At 37.2% G+C, this 19,749-nt stretch overlaps 1 protein-coding gene across 2 annotated transcripts in view; it reads left to right on the top strand.

The window, feature by feature from the left end:
- Positions 1-19,749, top strand: part of Mob1b (MOB kinase activator 1B) — a 32,998-nt gene that overhangs the window by 6,927 nt on the left and 6,322 nt on the right. The window contains exons 2-4 of one of the 2 annotated variants that reach the window (XM_029561714.1): positions 9,599-9,763; positions 12,283-12,376; positions 17,384-17,517. In XM_029561714.1, the coding sequence (XP_029417574.1) occupies positions 9,599-9,763; positions 12,283-12,376; positions 17,384-17,517 (393 nt within the window). Of the gene's footprint in view, positions 1-9,596; positions 9,764-12,282; positions 12,377-17,383; positions 17,518-19,749 lie in introns of both variants that reach the window. The other variant, XM_008829303.3, reaches the window with a different exon arrangement.

Below are 19,749 nucleotides of genomic sequence, written 5' to 3'. Positions count from 1 at the left end.
GCCTCAGAGTTTGGGGTCCACTCTTGGCCTTAAAAATAATCTGAGTCAGGTTGATTCTTTATTCAGGTATAACTGTAATGTTGCTTAGTGATGCCATGTGTATGTATTAAATGAGTTCACACCACTCAGGCCAAGAACACAGGGTTTATTCTAGCCTCTTTTCCCCTAGTTTTCAGTTTATTCTTAGTGGAAAACCTGACTCCCACTTATTTTCACTTAGTTATTTGCTATGTAGTAGGGCTTTTGACCTTGCCTGGTACCCTTCTTGTGGCCTGGGCTCCAACAGTTGTCCAGCCACCCATATTGCCCCAGCTCTTTACTCTCCTTGGGACATAATATAGGCCCTTATTGTAGACATTTTAAGAATGAAAGCAGTCGATACTAGTGTGTGCTTGTACAACTAGAGGGTACTTGTACAACTAAATAATCTTTTTTTTTTTTTTTTCCTTTCCTATGAATCTTGTCTTAAAGACAGATACTCCAGAATTACTAGAGGGACTTGGAAATACTGAGTTTATAAAAGTTCTCACTCTGTACATTGTAATTGCATGCAACAGTGCGTTAAACATCACAGCAGTGTGATGATTGTTAGAGGATTTATTTTTACAAACATTTTCAGCATTTCTGACAAATTATAGGCAAATTCTGTACTTTCATTATAATATATATTAGTGATACTCTTAATTTTTCTGAGGTTTGAAAATTAGATACTCCAGTTTTTCTGAAGTGTGTACCATTCTGCTGTTTCCTTTTCATTTTTTAATTTGGAAATGGCAAGCCATCAAGAAGGAAAGATTTTTAAAAAAAATATATTTGTAAGGGTAAAGAGATGGTTCAGTTGTTAAGAGCACTTGCTCTTCCAGAAGACCCAGATTTGGTTCCCAGCACCCACATAGATGGGCTCACAACTGCCTGGAACTCAAGCTCCAGGGATCCAACACATCTTCTGACCTCCATGGGTACCCCACACCTGTGGCATATAGATACACAGACACACACATACATATAAAATTAAAATAAATCTTTCAAATAAAAATTATGTTTCTAATTACAGCTAGAGTGAAACTATAGCAAAATATACAATTCTAAATGGCTCAGCATTTGAAAACCAAAATGTACCTCAGTTGTGCTCTGTTACAGGAACATAATTATAAGGTGTTGGGATTATATTGTCTACTGATAAATATACTTTCTGGAGATAACTTTACCTTTTAAAGATGTCATTCAGCATTTAGAATAAGATACTACTGTCACCTTTTTTCATCGTTGTTTTTGATTTTTGAGACAGGGTCTTATTTTGTAGCCCTGGATACCACTGCTTCCCAAGTGTTGGGATTCCAGGAGTGTACCGTTATACTTGTGTCACAGCCGCTTGGTTGTTTTACAACCAAGAGAAGAAAAGCTGCTCTTGGTTCTTGGGTTCATTGATCACACTATCTGTACATATGATCCTTGAGAATTCTGCCTTTGACTCTTAAAATATGGCACTTGAGCACCACCTAGGAGCTGTTAGTAGTACAAGATTTCAGGGTTACAGTGCTTGCACTAGAATAAGTTTTGCTAAGATCTCTGGTGATTTGAAGTGCCTTCCAAGTTTATGAAGCTTTATATAACACTAAATGGGTGGGACTCTATGTTTTTAAATTATAAGAAGTAAGGTATTAAGGAAAAGAATTCCTGAATTCATATAAAACTGCTTCATTTGGGTCTTGAGGCAATAGGTCCCCTGTTGCCTTTACATACTTTTCATTGTTTATAATTTTCCTTTCTCAACTGTAAGTTTCATAAGAGTTTGTTCACCATTTTATTTTTGTCATGATAGCACAATAGCACATTTCTTTCTTTTTTTTGGGGGGGGGTCTTTTTGAGACAGGGTCTCCACTATGTAGACCAGGCTGGCTTTCAACACACAGAGTTCTGCCTGCCTCTGCCTCATGAGTGCTGGGATTAAAGGCGTGTGCCACCACACATTTCTTGACAAATATATTTTCCATATATATTTCCACATATACAATATTTCAGGTGGCTTGTCACTGGCCATGTGATTTTGGGCAGATAGTATAATTTTTTAGTCTCTGTTTCCTTTGGATTTGAGGGTGAAATAAGGAAGGAATGTTTGTTCTGTTGGATTAATGTAAGAATTGAATGACTGAATGTATATGGAGGCTTCTCATAAACCAGAGTCCTGTACACTGTTGTCATGCTTTTTGTACAGTGTTCACATGTCCAAACCTAGTACATAAACTGTTTGCATTTTCCAAACTTTGTCTCGTTATCTCATAAGTAATCACATTATTATATAGTGCATGGACCATTTATTGAACATCTCTAGTATGTAAAGCAAAGTATTGATTGTTGTGATTGGGGGAGGAAAAGAGGGTTATAGAAATAAATACAATGCAATTTCTGTCCTTAACAGTCTTAAAATTTTTGCATGCTGCATGGATATACTCCTTAGTAGTTGTTTTTCAACTCTATAGTTCTAAATCCACTGATAAATCATGGTTAAAGATCTTTGATGTTGTGTTACATGTAAACTTCTTCAGGCATACATGTGAAATAGTCATGGCCAGTATTTATAATAGTTATGAATAGATTTAGTATGCTCACTTTCCACAGCCAGAAATTGGAGATTTATGTTTGGTGTTTTTAGGCAGTGCTTTTCTTGGGTAAGAGAAGGTACTCATCTTGCTTGTTTCTCCTGCTTCCTCCTGCTACTGCTGCCTCAACTCTTACATCCATTTTTTTTCAAATGAAAAGGATGCAAGCTGCTGGAATCCTTTGGGCCATCCACTTCTGCAGTTTACATGAACTTTTCAGGTAGAGATTGGAGTGGGCTCGGAAATATATGGAGGATTCTCATACTTGGCTTGGCGGAACTCTGAGGCCGAGAGCACCTCCAGTGGCCCTTGCTTACTGTGTGATTGTCACCCTTAAGGGCCTTCTCCCATGATTTACCTGCCTCACAGCACTCTACCATTTTATTTGTATCTCAGCCATTTCTCAAATCTGCCTTGTAAATGCTCATCCTGTTGTTCTGGCTAAGTAGCAGCTCTGTTCATCACACCCATTCCTTTAGTTCAGGATCTCTTTTCCTGGTTTGTGCTCCCTTCACAGCTTATTAGATGCCACTTCAGTGCCTCTTTTAGTCCCTTCATATACATCTTTTCAAGATATACTATGGCTTCCTGCAATGGTATAACTTATTATTATTTTTGAGACAGGGTTGTTATAAATCCTAAGCTGCCTTGAACTCATTATATAGCCCAGGTTGACCTGGAACTCATGATCCTTTTACCTCATTTTCCTGAGTGCTATAATTACAAGGTGTGTGCCACCACATGTGGCAAAGTATGACTTATTTAAGTTAGGCAGTTTCAGAAGTTTGCTAATTGCAGTCTTGGTACAGTCTCCTGAGTGTTAGGATTATTGGTGTGGCCCATCAGGCCTGACTCCTTTCTACTATAGAGAGAATGGAAAGATTATATACAAGGTGGAGAAAATGTATTCATTATTAGCCAGTCATATTAACAATGAATTTTATTGCTGACGCCATGTAATATTTTAAAGATTGTTGTCAAATTTGAGGATGTTCCTACTAAATTTTTTCTGCATATGAAGTGTAGTCTTGCATATTTCTGTGCTAGTACTCTGTGGAGCTCATAGCTAGATGCTTCTTGTTTTTTTCTTAATATTTTATTTTATTATTTTTATTTTACATGTATGAGTGTATTGCCTGCATGTATGTGAGTGCACACGTGTTGTGCAGTATCACGGAGGTCAGAAGAGGGCTTCGGATTCCCCTGGAACTGGAGTTAAGGATGGTTCATAGCCGCCATGTGGGTGCTGGGAATTGAACCCGGGTCCTATGCAAGAGCAGTCAGTGCTCTTAATGGCTGAGCCATCTCTTCAGCCACAATGCCTCTGGTTCTTTACCTTAGTGTTACTGATACCTGATAAGGCAATACACTGAAGAGTATGAGTATTCCTGGAAGTTACTCCTAATAAGCATATAAACTATATATAGACGACATTGCCTAATACTAGTATGTTCTATGGAATAGAAACTAAATGTATACTTTAACCCAGCTGCTCCTTAGTTGAATATCCAGAATACTATATTGCCCAAGAAAGAACTGTGATTGAGGGAGAGATAGCATTCTTAGTATTCATGGAACTTTTTTTTTCTTCTTTTCAATTTTGAGAAAATATATGCCCATGCGAAACAGATTGTAGGACCCCTAGCAGTGCCCCTTTCTAGCACCCTGCCACTGATTTTCCTTGAAATTTAAACTATTAGTGGTTACAGGAAATCCACTTCTGTAGTCTTACACTGGGATTCTCTTTGTTTACTTGAGCTATTGAAATGTTAGTTTAAAACCTAAGATGGAGCTGGGTCCAGGTGGTGGTGACCTTTGAGGTAGAGGGCAAGGCAAATCTCTGAGTTCAAGGCCAGTGTGGTCTACGTAGTATGGTCCAGGCTAGCCAGGAGGTCAGAAGAGGCCATCAGATCCCCTGGAACTGGAGTTACAGACAGTTGTTAGCTGCCATGTGGGTGCTGGGATTCGAACCCGGGTCTTCTTCAAGAACAACCAGTGTTCTTAACTTCTGAGCCATCTCTCCAGCCCCTTAATTAATTTTTTTTGGTTATCATATGAAGAAGTAACTTTCATTACAGTATTGTCAGTTTGTTCTTATCTCCCGCTCCACTCCCCACATCCTTCCTTATTCTCTTACCCTGGTCTCCTTCCTTCTCCCAAGTGGTCCCTCTCTGCTTTCATGACAGAATATATTCCATTATCCTTCTAAATTCTCCCCTCTCATTCTGCTATCATGTGTGTGTAGACACATCTAGATTCTGTATATGAAAGAGGAAGTTTCCAGCTCAGTTCCAACTTGATTTCCCTATATCCTACAACCAAAGGTGGTGAAGTCTTCAGCACTAGGGTATTATCATCTGTCTAGTTCCGGGGGGCATCCCAGAGCAAATAGGATAGCCTGTACTGTTTTGGAGGCCTCTAGGGCCTTCCCAACCAACAACTCCCAGGGAAGGATCTCATATCTGGCACTGGGATTTTCATTTAATAATTAACTGATGACTTCTGGCTTCTGGGAGTAGCATTATCCACCCTTGCAGGATATGGGTCTTATAGTAGTTCTGTTTATAGTGACTCTACTAGTTTACATTCCCACTGAGTAATGGTTCACTTTTCCTTTACATCCTTGCTAGTATTATTTATTTTCTTAATCATAGTCATTATGACTGGTCAGATGGAATCTGTGTTTGGGTGTGTATGTGTGTGAGTTGTGAGCTGTGTGTATGTATGGGTATGTGAGTGTAGACAGATGCATGTGAAGGTCAAAGGACAACATCAGGTGTGGTCCTCTTCTTCAGTCTTGTTTTCAGATAGAGTCTCTCTCATTGTTCAGTGCTTCCTACACCAGGCTAGCTGGACTGCAAGTTTCTGAGGATTCTGTCTGCCTTCCATTTTTCTGTAGGAGTGCTGTGATTATAGACACTTGTACTACTACTACATCTGACGTTTACATGAGTTCTGAGGATCTGAACTCAGGTGTCAGCCTTGTGTGAGAGGCATTTGATCCATTGCACCATCTCCCTAGCTCTTCAGGGTTGTTTTAATTAGGATTTACTTTGCTAAGGATGTTGAACATTTTTCATAGGTTTATTGGCCATTTATATCCCATCTTTTGATAATTGTTAGTTGCATTAGTCTTAAGGTATTCTAGAGTATGTTTTCGTTGGGTTTTTCTGTTTACACACATTAAAGCCTATAGCTTTCTCTTTAAATTATTTATAATCTATTTTAATTTTGCTCATATATGTCTGAGAGTTTATCCATTTTTTTTCTAGATTTTCAAGTATTTTGGAATAAAAGTATTCAAAATACTCCTTAATGATTTTTTGGATTTCATTGAAATCTGTTGTGACATCTTTTTTTTTGTTTCCTTTCTCTTTGTTTTGGTAGATTGACTAGGGGTTTGTCAATTTATTTTAAAAAACATTTTTATTATGTATATGAGTGTACTGCCTGCATGTGTGTAAGAGCAACTGTGTTGTGCAGTGCCTGAGGAGGTCAGAAGAGGGTGTCAGATCCCCTGTATGTAGTTACAGATAGTTGTTAGCTGCCATGTGTGTGCTGGGAATAGAACCCAGTTCTTCTGCAGGAGCAGACAGTGCTCTTAACTGCTGAACTATCTCTCCAGCCCCCAGTTTGTTTGTTTGTTTTTTTGTTTGTTTATTTATTTATTTATTTATTTATTTTTGATCTTTTTGAGACAAGGTCCCCCAGCAGCCCCAGCTGGCCTGGAACTCACTATGTAGACCAGGCAGGTCTTGAACTCACAGAGATCTGCCTGCCTCTGCCTCCCAAGTGGTGGGACTACAGGCGTGCACCACCACACCCGGCGCATGGGTTTTAAAGAACCAGTTTTTTAATTTTACTTTCTGTAAATTTAATTTCTTTACTTTCTGTCTTAGTATTTATTATTGCTTGCTATCTGCTTCTTTAGGATTTGACATATTCTTATTTTTCTAAGACCCTGAGGTGCGTCTTTATTTGAGATTACTAAGATTTTATAACATGAGCAAACGCGGCTACAAATTTTCCTTTAGAACTGCCATAGTGTATCCCAAGAGTTCTTGTAAGTTGTACTTTCATTTTCATTTAAAAAGTTTCTTCTCTGACTTCTCTCTCTCCCTCTCTCTATCTCTCTCTCTCTCTCTCTCTGTGTATGTGTATGTGTATGTGTGTGTGTGTGTGTGCATGCTTGCGTTCTTGCGGAGATCAGTGGCATGGGCTGTGTAAGGAGACTGTATCTCTAAAAAACAAAGCAAATCAAACCAAAACAAAAAGATGGTTGTAGTACTTCCTAGGTTTCAGATTTGACCTTTTATTGTACCTTTTCTAAAGGTCTATAGCTTTAGATTGTATCCCAGGAGAAAGTCTGTTCTTTCATTTTGAGGAGGGAAAAAGTAATCTTTTAACCCATATCTAGTTAGGAAGGGGGAAAGCATAAAAAAGTGATATTTTAAATTGAGCTTTTATTATTGATTAGTGGAAGTAATAAGGGAATAAGATGCATATTTTATTTTCCACATACACCTATGTTAGTGTATGTATGTCATTGAACATTTCAAAGCTCATTTCCTATATTAAACACCTGCCATGTGACAGGTATCTTAAGACAGAGCTGCTTTAAGTGTATTTACTCAGTTGTCCTAATAGTTGTGCAAAGCTGGTGGTCACCCCAGTTTTTAGTTGTAAGCTTGTGGAAGTTGTATAATTTGCCTCTGATTTCACAGCCTGTAAGTTATAAAGACAGGATCTGAAACTGGGTGGTTTTTTGCTATTCACTTTAAGCCCAGACATTATATTAAGCAGCAGAGTTACAAAATGAAAAGAAACACAGCCTTAACATAAAAAATAAACAACTAAAAGAGAGCATAAACATATATTTAAGGTATTACAGATGATATAAACCTTAATGGGACACAAGAAGGAAGAGTTTTCTATGGAAGGTTGGGAAAGGCTCCTTAAGCGTGTCTTTAAATTTTTTATTACATTTATTTATTTATTTATTTAGTGTTATGTATGCCCACACATGTGGAAGTCAGAGGTCAACTAGTAGGAGTCAGTTCTCCCCTTCCACTATGTGGGCTCTGGGGATTGAACTGAGGTCCTTAGGCTCCTCAGCAGGTGCCTTAATCCACTGTGCCATAACTTGCCATGCCATCTCCCTGGCCCTAAGTGGCCCAGTTTCTACCTTTATAGTAGTGTAAACGCTGGAGTCATCCTCAGTTTCTCTCTTTTAACAGCTTTTATTTCTGAAGTGAAATCTAGTAGTGGATCATGTTTGTGGTTCTGTCTGTAAATCGCATCTCTGTCTTCTTTCCATTTCTACTAGTTCAAACCACCATTTTTTGAAGGGCAATTTAAAAGATTATATGGGGCTGGAGAGATGGTTCAGTGCTTAAGACCACTGACTGCTCTTGCAGAGTACCCAGGTTCGATTCCTAGCACCCAGATGGTGACTAACTACTGTCAGTAACTCCAGTTCGAGGGGAATCTGACGCTCTCTTCTGACTCCCATGGGTACTTCATGACGCAGGCACACTTACACATATGCAAGCAGTACACTCATACACATAAAAGAATAATAAAATATTAAAAATTATATTTATGTGCAGAAAACTTAGCAGTGTTCATTTAACCCATTTTGGTGATGAATTCGGCCTTTGTCTTTTCCAGCTTGGCAGTGCGAGCCACAGATATAGGACCGAAGTTATTACCTCCCCAGTGACAGCAGATCTCATTGTATTTGTCATTGTTATTGGTCCTGATAGCTTCCACCAGCTTAGCCAGAGTGCCTTTGTCTTTTCAGTTAACCTGTATGAATGCAAAGGTGTAGCAGTAACCTGGCCTTCTCCTTGATGATGCAGTAGGGGTCCCCCATCTTGTGACATGTTTCAGGCAGGAAGACCACCAGCTCCATGGGATCTATTATCATGTGTGATCACCACCAGCTGAGTCTTCTTATTTTCCATCAAGGTAGTGACAGTATTGGCCCTTGCTCAAAGGACAGATGGTCTATTGGTGGGGATATCTCTCCACACCAACATTTTAAAATTTGTTTTAGTTGATCAATTTAAATAAACACATACACAGAATTATTCTCTGTCTGCATGAGGGATTGCATCCAGGATCTTGCAGATAATAAAATCTGTATATATTTGTGCCTTTCATAGAATAGTGTGATGTAGAACAGTGTGATATTTGAGTATAACCTACTTGCATCCTTCCGTGTACTTTTAAAGTCATCTCTAGTTTATTTATAATGTCTGGTGCAATATAAGTGATATATAAATAGGTTTTATACTCCATCGTTTAGCGATGACAAGAAAACAGTCTGTGTATAATCTGTGATGATGTAGTTTTTCCCAAGTATTTTCAATCCTTGGTTGAGTCCATAAGTGCAGACTCATAGATATATGGAAGACTGACTGTATGTATGTATATGCTATACACAAATACATGTGTATATGTTCACATTTAGAAATTTGTGTAGATCAGTCATAGTAATGCCTAGCTGCCTGTTTAACCAGAATTCTGGGTTAAGATGGATTGCTTATGTTTCTTATAATTGCATAGAAGAACAAAATTGTATCTGTATGTGTCTTGTAAGAGAAAACAATAGAAAAAAATAGGGTTAAGAAGGGAATAAAATTACTAAAATTTGTCATGGAAGCATTTTTTTTTATAGATTACAATCTATAATCCTGAGTATTTAATTTACTGTGAAGAACTAACTAGATGAGTTATAACTGAAAATTCTTTTTGTCTTCATGAATTAGAGAATGTAGAGAAAGTTTATAGGCATTCTGGGTAGATAGCATAGCCATTACAGTAACTATATTGCTTGGATTAACATAGTGTTTGGGTTTGGGGACTAAAAGTGTAACTCCTATTAATTTTGGGGTATTTAAGATAACTTCTGTATTATCCAGTAGATTCCATCACTAGTCTAGACTTAAATAACAAAGGTTTCTCCTTTTTCCTTCCCTTTTCTTTTCATAGTGGTAGTCGCTCTTCTAAAACTTTCAAACCAAAGAAGAACATCCCAGAAGGTTCACACCAGTATGAGCTCTTAAAACACGCAGAAGCCACACTTGGCAGTGGCAATCTCCGGATGGCTGTCATGCTACCTGAGGGGGAGGATCTCAATGAGTGGGTTGCAGTTAACAGTAAGTCTTTCTGTTTCTCAACAAACTCTGAGTTGGGTCAGTGGCCTCATTGCAGGTGAATGTTGAGGCATTGTCTATTCTAGTAGCTGCTTAGCCTAATATAATATGGTGGTGGCAGAATACAACTTTAGTCTTTATGGTATTTTTTTTTTTTTGAATGTGAAGTTTTATGAAATGATGCTCTTGTTTGCTGATATGATATATTAATAGATTTACTGTTTGCAATTTAGCAATAATATTCATCAAACACTAATATGTCTGGTACTCTGCTGTCATTCCATGTGGATGATTTAAATTCATCTTCATAGCCTTATGATATAGGTACTGTTATTCCAGTTTACTAGATAAAGATGGCAGGACAGAAAGATTAGTAACCTGTCAAGGGTTTGCAGCTATTGAACAGCAGCTCTTAAATATATAGCTATATAATTTTAGTATACAGAGTAAATGTGATGGTGAACTACCGTCTCAGTGATGTATTATTGTTGTCTAAATTACACTTACCTAAAAGAAAATCAGTCATGATTTTATGAAATTGGTAAAATATGTTTTTGAGGTGGTCTCAATTCCTAGGCCAAAAATAGGTTAGGAGAGAGTGAATATATTCTTGAAAATAAAACCAGAGAGCATTGGGGGGAAAATTTAAGGTTATTCAGCATAGTAAAATTTAAGTGTTTTTTTTTTTCTTATGTTTGTTTTGTTTTGAGATGGAGTCTTACTGTGTTGCCCAGGCTGGTCTCAAACTTAGGGACTGAAGTGATTCTCCCAAATAGCTGGGACTACATGTGTGCACACCACACCCATATGTTAGAACTTTGTGTGTATGTGGGCATGCGTGCATGTGGTGTGCTGGAGATTACAATGTAGGATTTTATAATTGAAGAAAATTTCTGAGTTGAGTAGAATAAAATTAAAGCTAATTAAAAGCATATACTAAGAGTCTAGGTTTTAGGAAAAGTAAAACGGTTATTATTTTCGTTTTTTGAGACAAGCTCATGGTTTGTAGTCCAAGCTGGCCTCAAACTCATGATCCCTGCCCCGGTTTCCTTAGTTGTTGGGACTACAAGGATGTGACACCACATCTTGCTTATTTGATGAGATGTTATTATAATTTGAAATGTCATACAGTGTAAGAACTAGAATTTTGTTGACATGTCTTAAAACTTGATTGTCATATCATTTTAAATGTTTTATTATAATATCCTTATATTTGTGAGCCAAGATGCTTAATTATTAGCAATACAGTAATAAGTGGTTTATGTACTTTATTGATGATATTCACCCTATAAGATGGTTCTTTGACTTCTCAAACATCAGAATAAAATTTCAGTGTATGTGTATATTTTTTGCATGTTTGTGCTTTTGAGAGCTCATTTACTAAATTTTGTATTTATTTTTTACACTTATTTACACACACACACACACACACACACACACACACCCATGGTGCATATATGGAGGTCAGAGGACAGTTCTTTTCCTCCACCATGTGGGTCCTGGGGATCACTCTGGTCGTCAAGCATGGCGGCAAGCACCCTTACACTAGGCCATCTTGCTGGCCCTCATTTACTAATTTAAAAAAATGTAAGAATGACTGTATAGAATTGTGTACAACAGCTCTTTTTTTTAATTTCAAAGTTATTTTTCTTTAAGTTTTATTAGAAAATTAGAAAAGTTGCTGGGCATGGTGGCACAACAGCTTCTTTAAAACATTGAAGCAATTTCTGTATTTTCTCTGTCTCAGTTTCTAGAACTAAGTGTTGTCTCTACTACTGAAATGACAGCTGAGGTCTTCCTCCTCTAGCCTACACATGCACACAGACATCTATACATACAGACAGACATTTACAATGCATTGGGTAGTCTTGACTTTTTGCACTTGAAATAAGTTTTTAGTTATTGAGGGGTACTTTAAAATGACAACCCATTATCATTTAAATTTATAGTTTCATGATTACCAACATTTTTTAAATAGGATTTTGGACCATCTAGAAATGTGTGTGTGTGTGTGTGTGTAGTTTAAATTGTTAAATTTCCTGGTATGTTGCCTTTTTTTATTCACATATAGGACTTCTTTATATATTTTGTATGCAAGATTGTTGCTTTTCATATGGGTTACAAATAATTTTTTTTTAGTCTGTATTTTTGCTCTCAAATGGAATTACTTGGTAAACATAAACTCTTACTAATTTTTTCAACATAGTAAAAAATTGAGGCTTCTATGTGCTGTGTGAGCTTTCCATCTGTTCTTTGTAGGCTAAAAGAACCTAAGATTTCTGCTTATGAAAAAAAAGTAAAAATGTTTTTATTTTTCCTTCCTTCCTTCCTTCCTTCTTCTTTTCTTTCCTTTTTTTTTTTTTTTTAAAGATAGGGCTTTACTATGTAGCTCTGGCTGGCCTGGAATTCACTGCCTGCCTCTGCCTCCCAAGTGCTGGCATTAAAGGCCTGGGCCACTATGCCTAGCCCCAAAGTTATTTTCAGGAATTTTATTTTACTTATAACTAACATTCACTTTGCAGCTGTGGATTTCTTCAATCAGATCAATATGCTTTATGGAACCATCACAGACTTCTGTACAGAAGAGAGCTGTCCCGTGATGTCAGCTGGACCAAAGTAAGACATGCTTAATGATCAGTTCTCCTTTTTACTGTATTTTACAGTTATTCTTTTTGTTTTCCCTATTTAGCAATTCTTCCAGATTTCCCTCCCCCTGATAAGGTTTAGATTCCCTTTCTTGAGCTTTTGATGACCTTGCCTTGCTTTACTGTGCTCCTTTCTACCTTTCTCTCTAATTTTTTTTTCTGTTTTGAGGCAAGGTCTTCCTATGTAGCCCTGGCTGGCCTGGAACCAGCTATGTATAGCCTGTCTGGTCTCCAACTCACAGAGATAGACACGCCTCTGCCTCCCAAGTGCTGGATACACTTGGCTACTTGGTATGTTTTCCCCATCTATCCAAATTCAGTTCCTGAAAACACCTTACTGTTTGCCCCATTACTTTTGAAAACTTTCCTCATCTATTTTTCTTGGACATTATTCCTTTCTTCATTTCCTCTTTTTAATCTTTTGTTAATATTTAAAAATATCTTATTCAGGTTCAGAGCCCTTGTTGGATGCTTCTTTCCCTGTGAAGCTTTCTGGTTTCTTTAGTGTAGATGTGATCTTTCTGTTTAACCTTATTATTTATTTATTTGTTTATTTATTTTTATTTTATGTGTATGTAAGTATACCCGTGTATGCAATGCCCATGGAGGCCAAAAGAGGGAATTGGATTCCCTGGAACTGGAGCTATGAATGGTTGCCGACTGTCATTTGGGTGATGGGAACCAAACCCTGGTCCTCTGCAAGAGAAGTCATGCTCTTAACTGCTGAGCTATCTCTCTAGCCCCTAACCTTTTCACTTTTATAATGATTATATTTTCACTACATTACATTCATACTGTTAACATTTCTTTTTTTCTGGTGCTGCTTGGGATCAAATCCAAGGCTTTAGGTATGCCACCCAAGTTCTTTATCACTGCTATACCCCTGGCCATATATACACCTTATTTAACTCATTAGATGTGTTCTTTTAAATCTGTTTTGGTACAAGGACAGTACTTACCACCTCCTTAGCACTCAATAGTATTGGTTGGACCAACTTATTTTTGAAATTGACTTTTATTATTACTATTACTACTAATAAAGGCACTACTATTTATTTAGTGGTACCTATATGTTTCATAGGTTTTTTTGTTTGTTTGTTTTTTGTTTTTTTGGTTTTTTTGTTTTGTTTTGTTTTGTTTGCTTTTTTGTTTTTTTTGAGACAGGGTCTCCCTGTAGCCCCAGCTGGCCTGGAACTCACTATGTAGACCAGGCTGGCTTTAAGCTCTGCTGATCAGATGGTTTTCCACAAAGGTGTAAGAGCTCAGGAGAGGTATGTTGATGTCAGAGAAGGAGGTAAACACAAGGTAGTAATTCTCACTAGAAAGGCACAAACCTATGTTTGATTCTTACTACTTTCTATCCCACAGAGTTGAGTTGCTGTGAAATTTTTCAGAATTTCTTGCCTCTAATCTACTTCCTTCTGTTAAAAGGTTGTTTTCATCCCATAGGGGACTCTCTGTTTTAGTGAACTGTCCTCTGGATTTTAAATTGCAGGTGCTGTTCTTTGTTTTTTTCCTTACCATATTTGTCTTTATGTGAATTAGATATCCCATTGTTTTTAAACAGTGTGGTTCAGACACATGGTGTTTCCTATTTTCATCGAATACAATGAATTTCTGTTATTTGTTATTTTGAGATTTCTTTTTAAAAAAATATTTTTATTATTTTTATTTTATATGTGTGAGTATATTGTCTGCATATAAGTGTATTCATGTCATGCAATAACCACAGAGGTCAGAAGTGGGCATCAGATCCCCTGGAACTGGAGTTATGGACTCCATGTTGGTGCTGGGAATTGAACCTGAGCCTCTGTAAGAGCAATCAGTGCTCTTAACCGCTGAGCCATTTCTCCAGCCCCTATTTTGAGGTTTCTTAAAAGAAAAGGGGATATTGACAAAAATGAAATTCCCTTTTATTATGTAATTCTGATTAGAATTATTACTCATATTTACATCACATGTTTTAAGTTTCATGTGAAAATGGAGGACTTTAATTTTGCTATTACATGGTTAGTTTGCATTGAGAATTAAGCGCTGCCTTCTAAAAAAGCAGGTTCCTTGTAGCATAGTGCCTGCCTGCCTGTGCCTCTGTCTTTTTTCTTATTTAAAAAAAATTTTTTTGAGACAAGGCCTTACTGTGTAGCCCAGGTAGGCTTTGAAGTTGGAATCCTCATGCCTCTGCTTCCCAAGTGTTGGGATTACAGTTGTGCCCCACTATGCCCATCGTGCCCAGCTCACTCTTTTTTTCTTTTCTTTTTAGGGAATCTTTACTTTTGCTTATTACTAATGCTAAGAAGATTGAGTTGTCAAAATTCTGTATCTTTACTAACAAATGCAGAATTATACCAAGAGATGTTTGTCAATATCAAGTGTGGAGTTTTCTACTAGGGACATCTTGTGGGCACTCAGAACAGTTCTGATTTTGGAGCATTTTAGATTTTGGGTTTGGTATGTCAACCTGTGTGTAGCATAGTCTCTTGTAAATTGGTGCTAAATGATACCTCATAGAACTTGGTTCTCAGTTACTGTTTATTATTATTAGAAAAGAATAACGTCTACTTTAGAATTGTGATTTACAAGTTCACACTGTGATGACAGAAGTAAATTTCAAAGTGAATGGTCTGTCAAAAGTGGAATAAAAAGAAAAGGTTGAGAGTAAAGTAGAACTTCTGTGTTGGTTACTTTTATTGTTACTATGACAAAGTACTAGACAGGAGCCATTGAAAAAAGACATTGGCTCACAGGCTCACGGCATATCAGTGTCAACTGTGTCATGATGGGAAGGGATGACAGCTGGGGTGGCTCTGCATGTGGCTGCTAGAGCTTGCAGTCTGGCTTATTACATGTTGGAGGGCCACAAAAGACAGCTCCGGCAGAAACGAGAGGCATATATAACCTTCAAGGCCCATACACAGTGGCACACGTCTGTCCACTAGGTACCATGTTGCAAAGGTTCCACAATCTCCCAAAAGAATACCAGCAAATGACCAAGTATTCAAACACCTGATCCTGTGGGACACATTTCAGACTCAAACTATAAGGTAATCTTAAGTGTAAGCATAACAGAAGAAAAACAAAAGATTAGTGAATCATAGTTGTAAACTTGAGATATAACCAACATATAGTTTAATTTTTCAAAAAGCCTTAAGGATACTGAAAGTTGAGATTATTTTTAAAGCTTCAGGAGATTATGAGTCTTTGATTTACCGTGTTTGCTTTTGGTTTTTATATTTGGAGATTAATGAGCACCTGAAAACTAATAACAACATGACAAACATGATTATGAAGAAAGGGTAAAGACATTAAACAGTTTCTTATCATAGAAGTTATGGATGAGTTCTTGTTTGTTAAGTGAAAAGTAATGATGATTAAAAGTTTCACTTTTGGTCTGGAGCTCTCAAGACGACCAAACAAAGGCTGGTGAGATGACTCAGTGGATAAAGATAATTTCCTCCAATTTAGATGACTTGCATTCAGTTTGCAAGACCTACATAGTAGGAGAGAACCAACTCCTGAAAGTTGTTCTCTGACCTCCACAGGCATGTAATAGCATATGTACACACATGTGCATACACACAAACACATGCATACAAATGTACACACATACACAGTAAATAAGTAAATAAATGTAATAAAAATTAAAAAAAGAGGACCAAACAGGAAGACATAGGTTTAAAGTGCACTAAAGACCTCAGTTCTCTAATAGGAGAATTCCTGACTATAAAAATGATTAATCATTGCAGCAGGATACCTACCCAAAGTGCTGGGGAAATCTACCTTTTGAGACTCCAAACCGGACTTGACAGTCCTTTTTGTTGCCCAGCATTGACAGTAAGACTGTCCACAAGAATGTTTATTCAGATGTATCCTGCTTAGGACTACTAGGATTATTGTTAGGTATAGGTTGTTACAACTAAATACAAAACATTCTCATTCATCTTATCAAAAATAATTTTTATCATTTAAAATACTTTGTAATTTTTTCCCCATTATACTGCCATTTTCTTTGTTCGGCTCACTAGCCTATCATTCAGCCAGGTCAGACTCTGGAGAAAAGGTTAGAAAGTAGAAAGCACAGTTGATTTAAAGAGTAAAGTGCCAGGAGTAACTCTGGGAATGCCAATTCAATTTATAGATTCTATACTTTGGAGTCTCAGCTCTGTACTTATTTCATTCGTTAAAAGTCAGGTTTTGTGGGGGGGTGGGGGAGAGAACACTACGTGAGAAGAAATAAGACAAGGGTTTGGCCGGATATAGATTAATTAGATTTTTGTATTTAAAGGTTGACCTTTCAAATAAATTGTTCACGTTCATATATTTTTACTTGCTAATTATGGGCCTCTTTTCTACTGATCTGTTCTTCAGAATTGGGAAGTTTCTTTTATTTCAGTGTCCCTTTTTCTTGAGATTATATTTCTTATGATGGTTACATCTTAAATGTTTATTCAATCAAAAGATAATGTATTAATACTCAAAACATGGGCATTTTCGAGTTGCCAGTTTCCTTTACCAAATGTGCTTAACTGCTGGACTATTCTTGTTTTCATTAACCATACTTTGAATTTTCCACGTCATTCTTTATAACTCAAAATTTAATGCCCCCAAGTTAAAAAGAATGACAATGCATAGAGAGACATGTAAAGAAGAAAAACAGCTATAACACTCAAAGATAAGCATCATAGAACTGATTTTTCTACTTCAGTAATATGTGATTCTATGCTAGATGATAAATTTAAGAAAATTCAGACAGGTGAGAACATCTGTAAAGAAAAGGTGAGTTTGATGTGATCCTTAGGCTGGAGTTTGATAAATGCAAAACAGACTACTGGTGATTAAAAAATGTGTCCTTACTTGGGAAGAAAAGATTGTTTAAAACATACTGTGTATACATTTATAATATACCTACTTATATGAACGTATGTGCCATATTTACACACGTTCACTGATATTCTGTATAATTTTTATCTTTCCATTACAGATACGAGTATCACTGGGCAGATGGAACAAACATAAAAAAACCTATTAAGTGCTCTGCACCAAAGTACATTGATTACTTGATGACCTGGGTTCAGGACCAGTTGGATGATGAGACATTATTTCCATCAAAAATTGGTATAAGTATTTTATGTAATTAGGGTCAACCATGGCTTATTCACTTTTATGTTTCTGCAGTTGTCGTCTTTCTTCCTGTACTATCCATTTGGATAGTTCTTTGGTGCTGATTTGATGTATATATATGTTATGCAGTTCCCCAAAAGAGATACAAAAGTTTTTAGCCCAGTCATAAAATAAGGTATCTTGTGTAAATTGTTTTTTTTCACCTTTAGTGTTCTTAAATACCTATTAGTTGAAACACTAGAATTAATAAATGATCTATCTCTTGACTTTATTTGTTAAAAAACTTTGGTAATATTGCAGATTGAAATATTTCTGAAATTATGTCCCAATCAAACAAGGCTCTTTGAGGGGATATGTTTGGTTCTTTTTAAAAGGATTATGAATATCCAGTTAACCTTTTTTGTAGAAAGTGACTTAAATGCTATTCTAGGAACCATACCAGGTTACCATACTTATCAAAATATTTCTCATTTTATGCATTTAAGATTGTCCTTTTTGGGGGCTGGAGAGAGGGCTCAACAGTTAAGAGCACTGACTGCTCTTGCATAGAGGGTTCGATTCTCAGCACCCAATGTCAGCTAATAGCCATTTGTCACTCCAGTTCCAGGGGATCCAAAGCCCTCTTTTGACCTCTGTGGGCATTGTATGACCCAGGTGCACTTGCACACATGCAGGCAATACATAAAAATAATGAAGGGGCTGGAGAGATGGCTCAGTGGTTAAGAACACTGGTTGTTCTTGCAGAAGACGTGGGTTCGAATCCCAGCACCCACATGGCAGCTAACAACTGTCTATAACTCCAGTCCCAGGGGATCCGACAGTGGGCATTGCATGACACAGGTGCGCTTACCTACATGCAAGCAACACACGCATACACATAAAATAAAAATAATAAATAAAAATAAAAATAATAATGAAAAGAAGGCTATACTTTTTCACACTGAATTTATCAGGGATGCCTCCCTATTTTAAGTAATGAGCAGATTAATTTATGATGTAGGAAGATAATACAGTCTGGCCTACCTTGTAGAGACTACCTATCTATTTTCTCTTTGAGGAGTTTGTATGGGGTGTATCCAGTTTTATGTTTGTGACACAGAGATACAAGACAAGCAAGTCTAAAGATTTAATGCAAAATATAAGGATATAGATAACAATAGTCTAAAGATCTAATGCTAAATATAAGGATTATATAAGTGTTATCTGTATCTTTATATTTTGCATTAGATCTTTAGACTTGCTTGTCCTATATCTTTGTTGCTTTTTGTGTATCCTTTGACCTACATCATCTTATATCCTTACCCCTGGCAGCCAAGTTTTATTCTCCATATATTCATTCCCCTGTTCCCCCAAATATAAGTGAGATCAAGAAATATTCTTTTGGGGTGTGATATATACTTAGCATAATGTCTTCCTAAATCCAAATCTGCCTATTTTTATTTTATTGAGACAGGGTCTTGTTATGTATCTCAGGCTGACCTTGAACTCACTGTCCTCCTGCCTCAGCCTCCCAGGTGCTTGGTTCAGGTCCCCTTTTGAAGGCTAAGTAACCGCCCCACCCCCCACCCCCCCCTTTAAAAGGAGAAAACCTTGAACTAAGTTTAAACGTGTGTGTGTGTGTGTGTGTGTGTGTGTGTGTGTGTGTGTGTGTGTGTGGTTTATCCATTTATTCATTGATGAATAAACATGGAAATACACATATCTTTATGATGTGCTTCTCTCCTTCCTTCTCTCCCTCCTTCCTTCCCTCCTTCCCTCTTCTCTTTTCCCTCCCCTCTCTTTCCTTTTCTCTCCCTCTTTCTCCTCTTTTCTTTCTCCTTTCTATCTCCTCTCTCCCCACTCCCTCTTTTTTCCTCCCCTCCTTTCTCTCCCCTGCCCCCATCCTCTATCCTCTCTTTCCCTACCCCCTTCTCTTTCCAGACAAGGTCTCATTATGTAGCAAGCTCTGATTGGCCTGGAACTTGCTATATAAGACCAGGCTGGCCTCAAACTCATGGAGCTCTATCTGCCTCTGTTTCAAGAGTGCTTGGATTAAATGTGTATACCACTATACCCAGACTCATTTCTTTTTGGCATTCTCAGAAATGGGATTCATGAATCATTTGCTAATTCTGTTTGTAATTTGTTTAGGAAGTCCCATGCTATTTTCCATAATGGCTATATTAGACTACACTCCCATGAATAATGTAAAAGGCCTAATTCATAAAATAATAACCCTGGTCTTAT

The sequence above is a fragment of the Nannospalax galili genome, unplaced genomic scaffold (assembly GCF_000622305.1).
Source record: "Nannospalax galili isolate Female #2095 unplaced genomic scaffold, S.galili_v1.0 scaffold50, whole genome shotgun sequence".
In the NCBI taxonomy this organism is placed as follows: Eukaryota; Metazoa; Chordata; class Mammalia; order Rodentia; family Spalacidae; genus Nannospalax; species Nannospalax galili.
The sequence above is the reverse complement of the archived record's forward strand: the minus strand, read 5'-3'. Positions and strand labels throughout refer to the sequence as shown.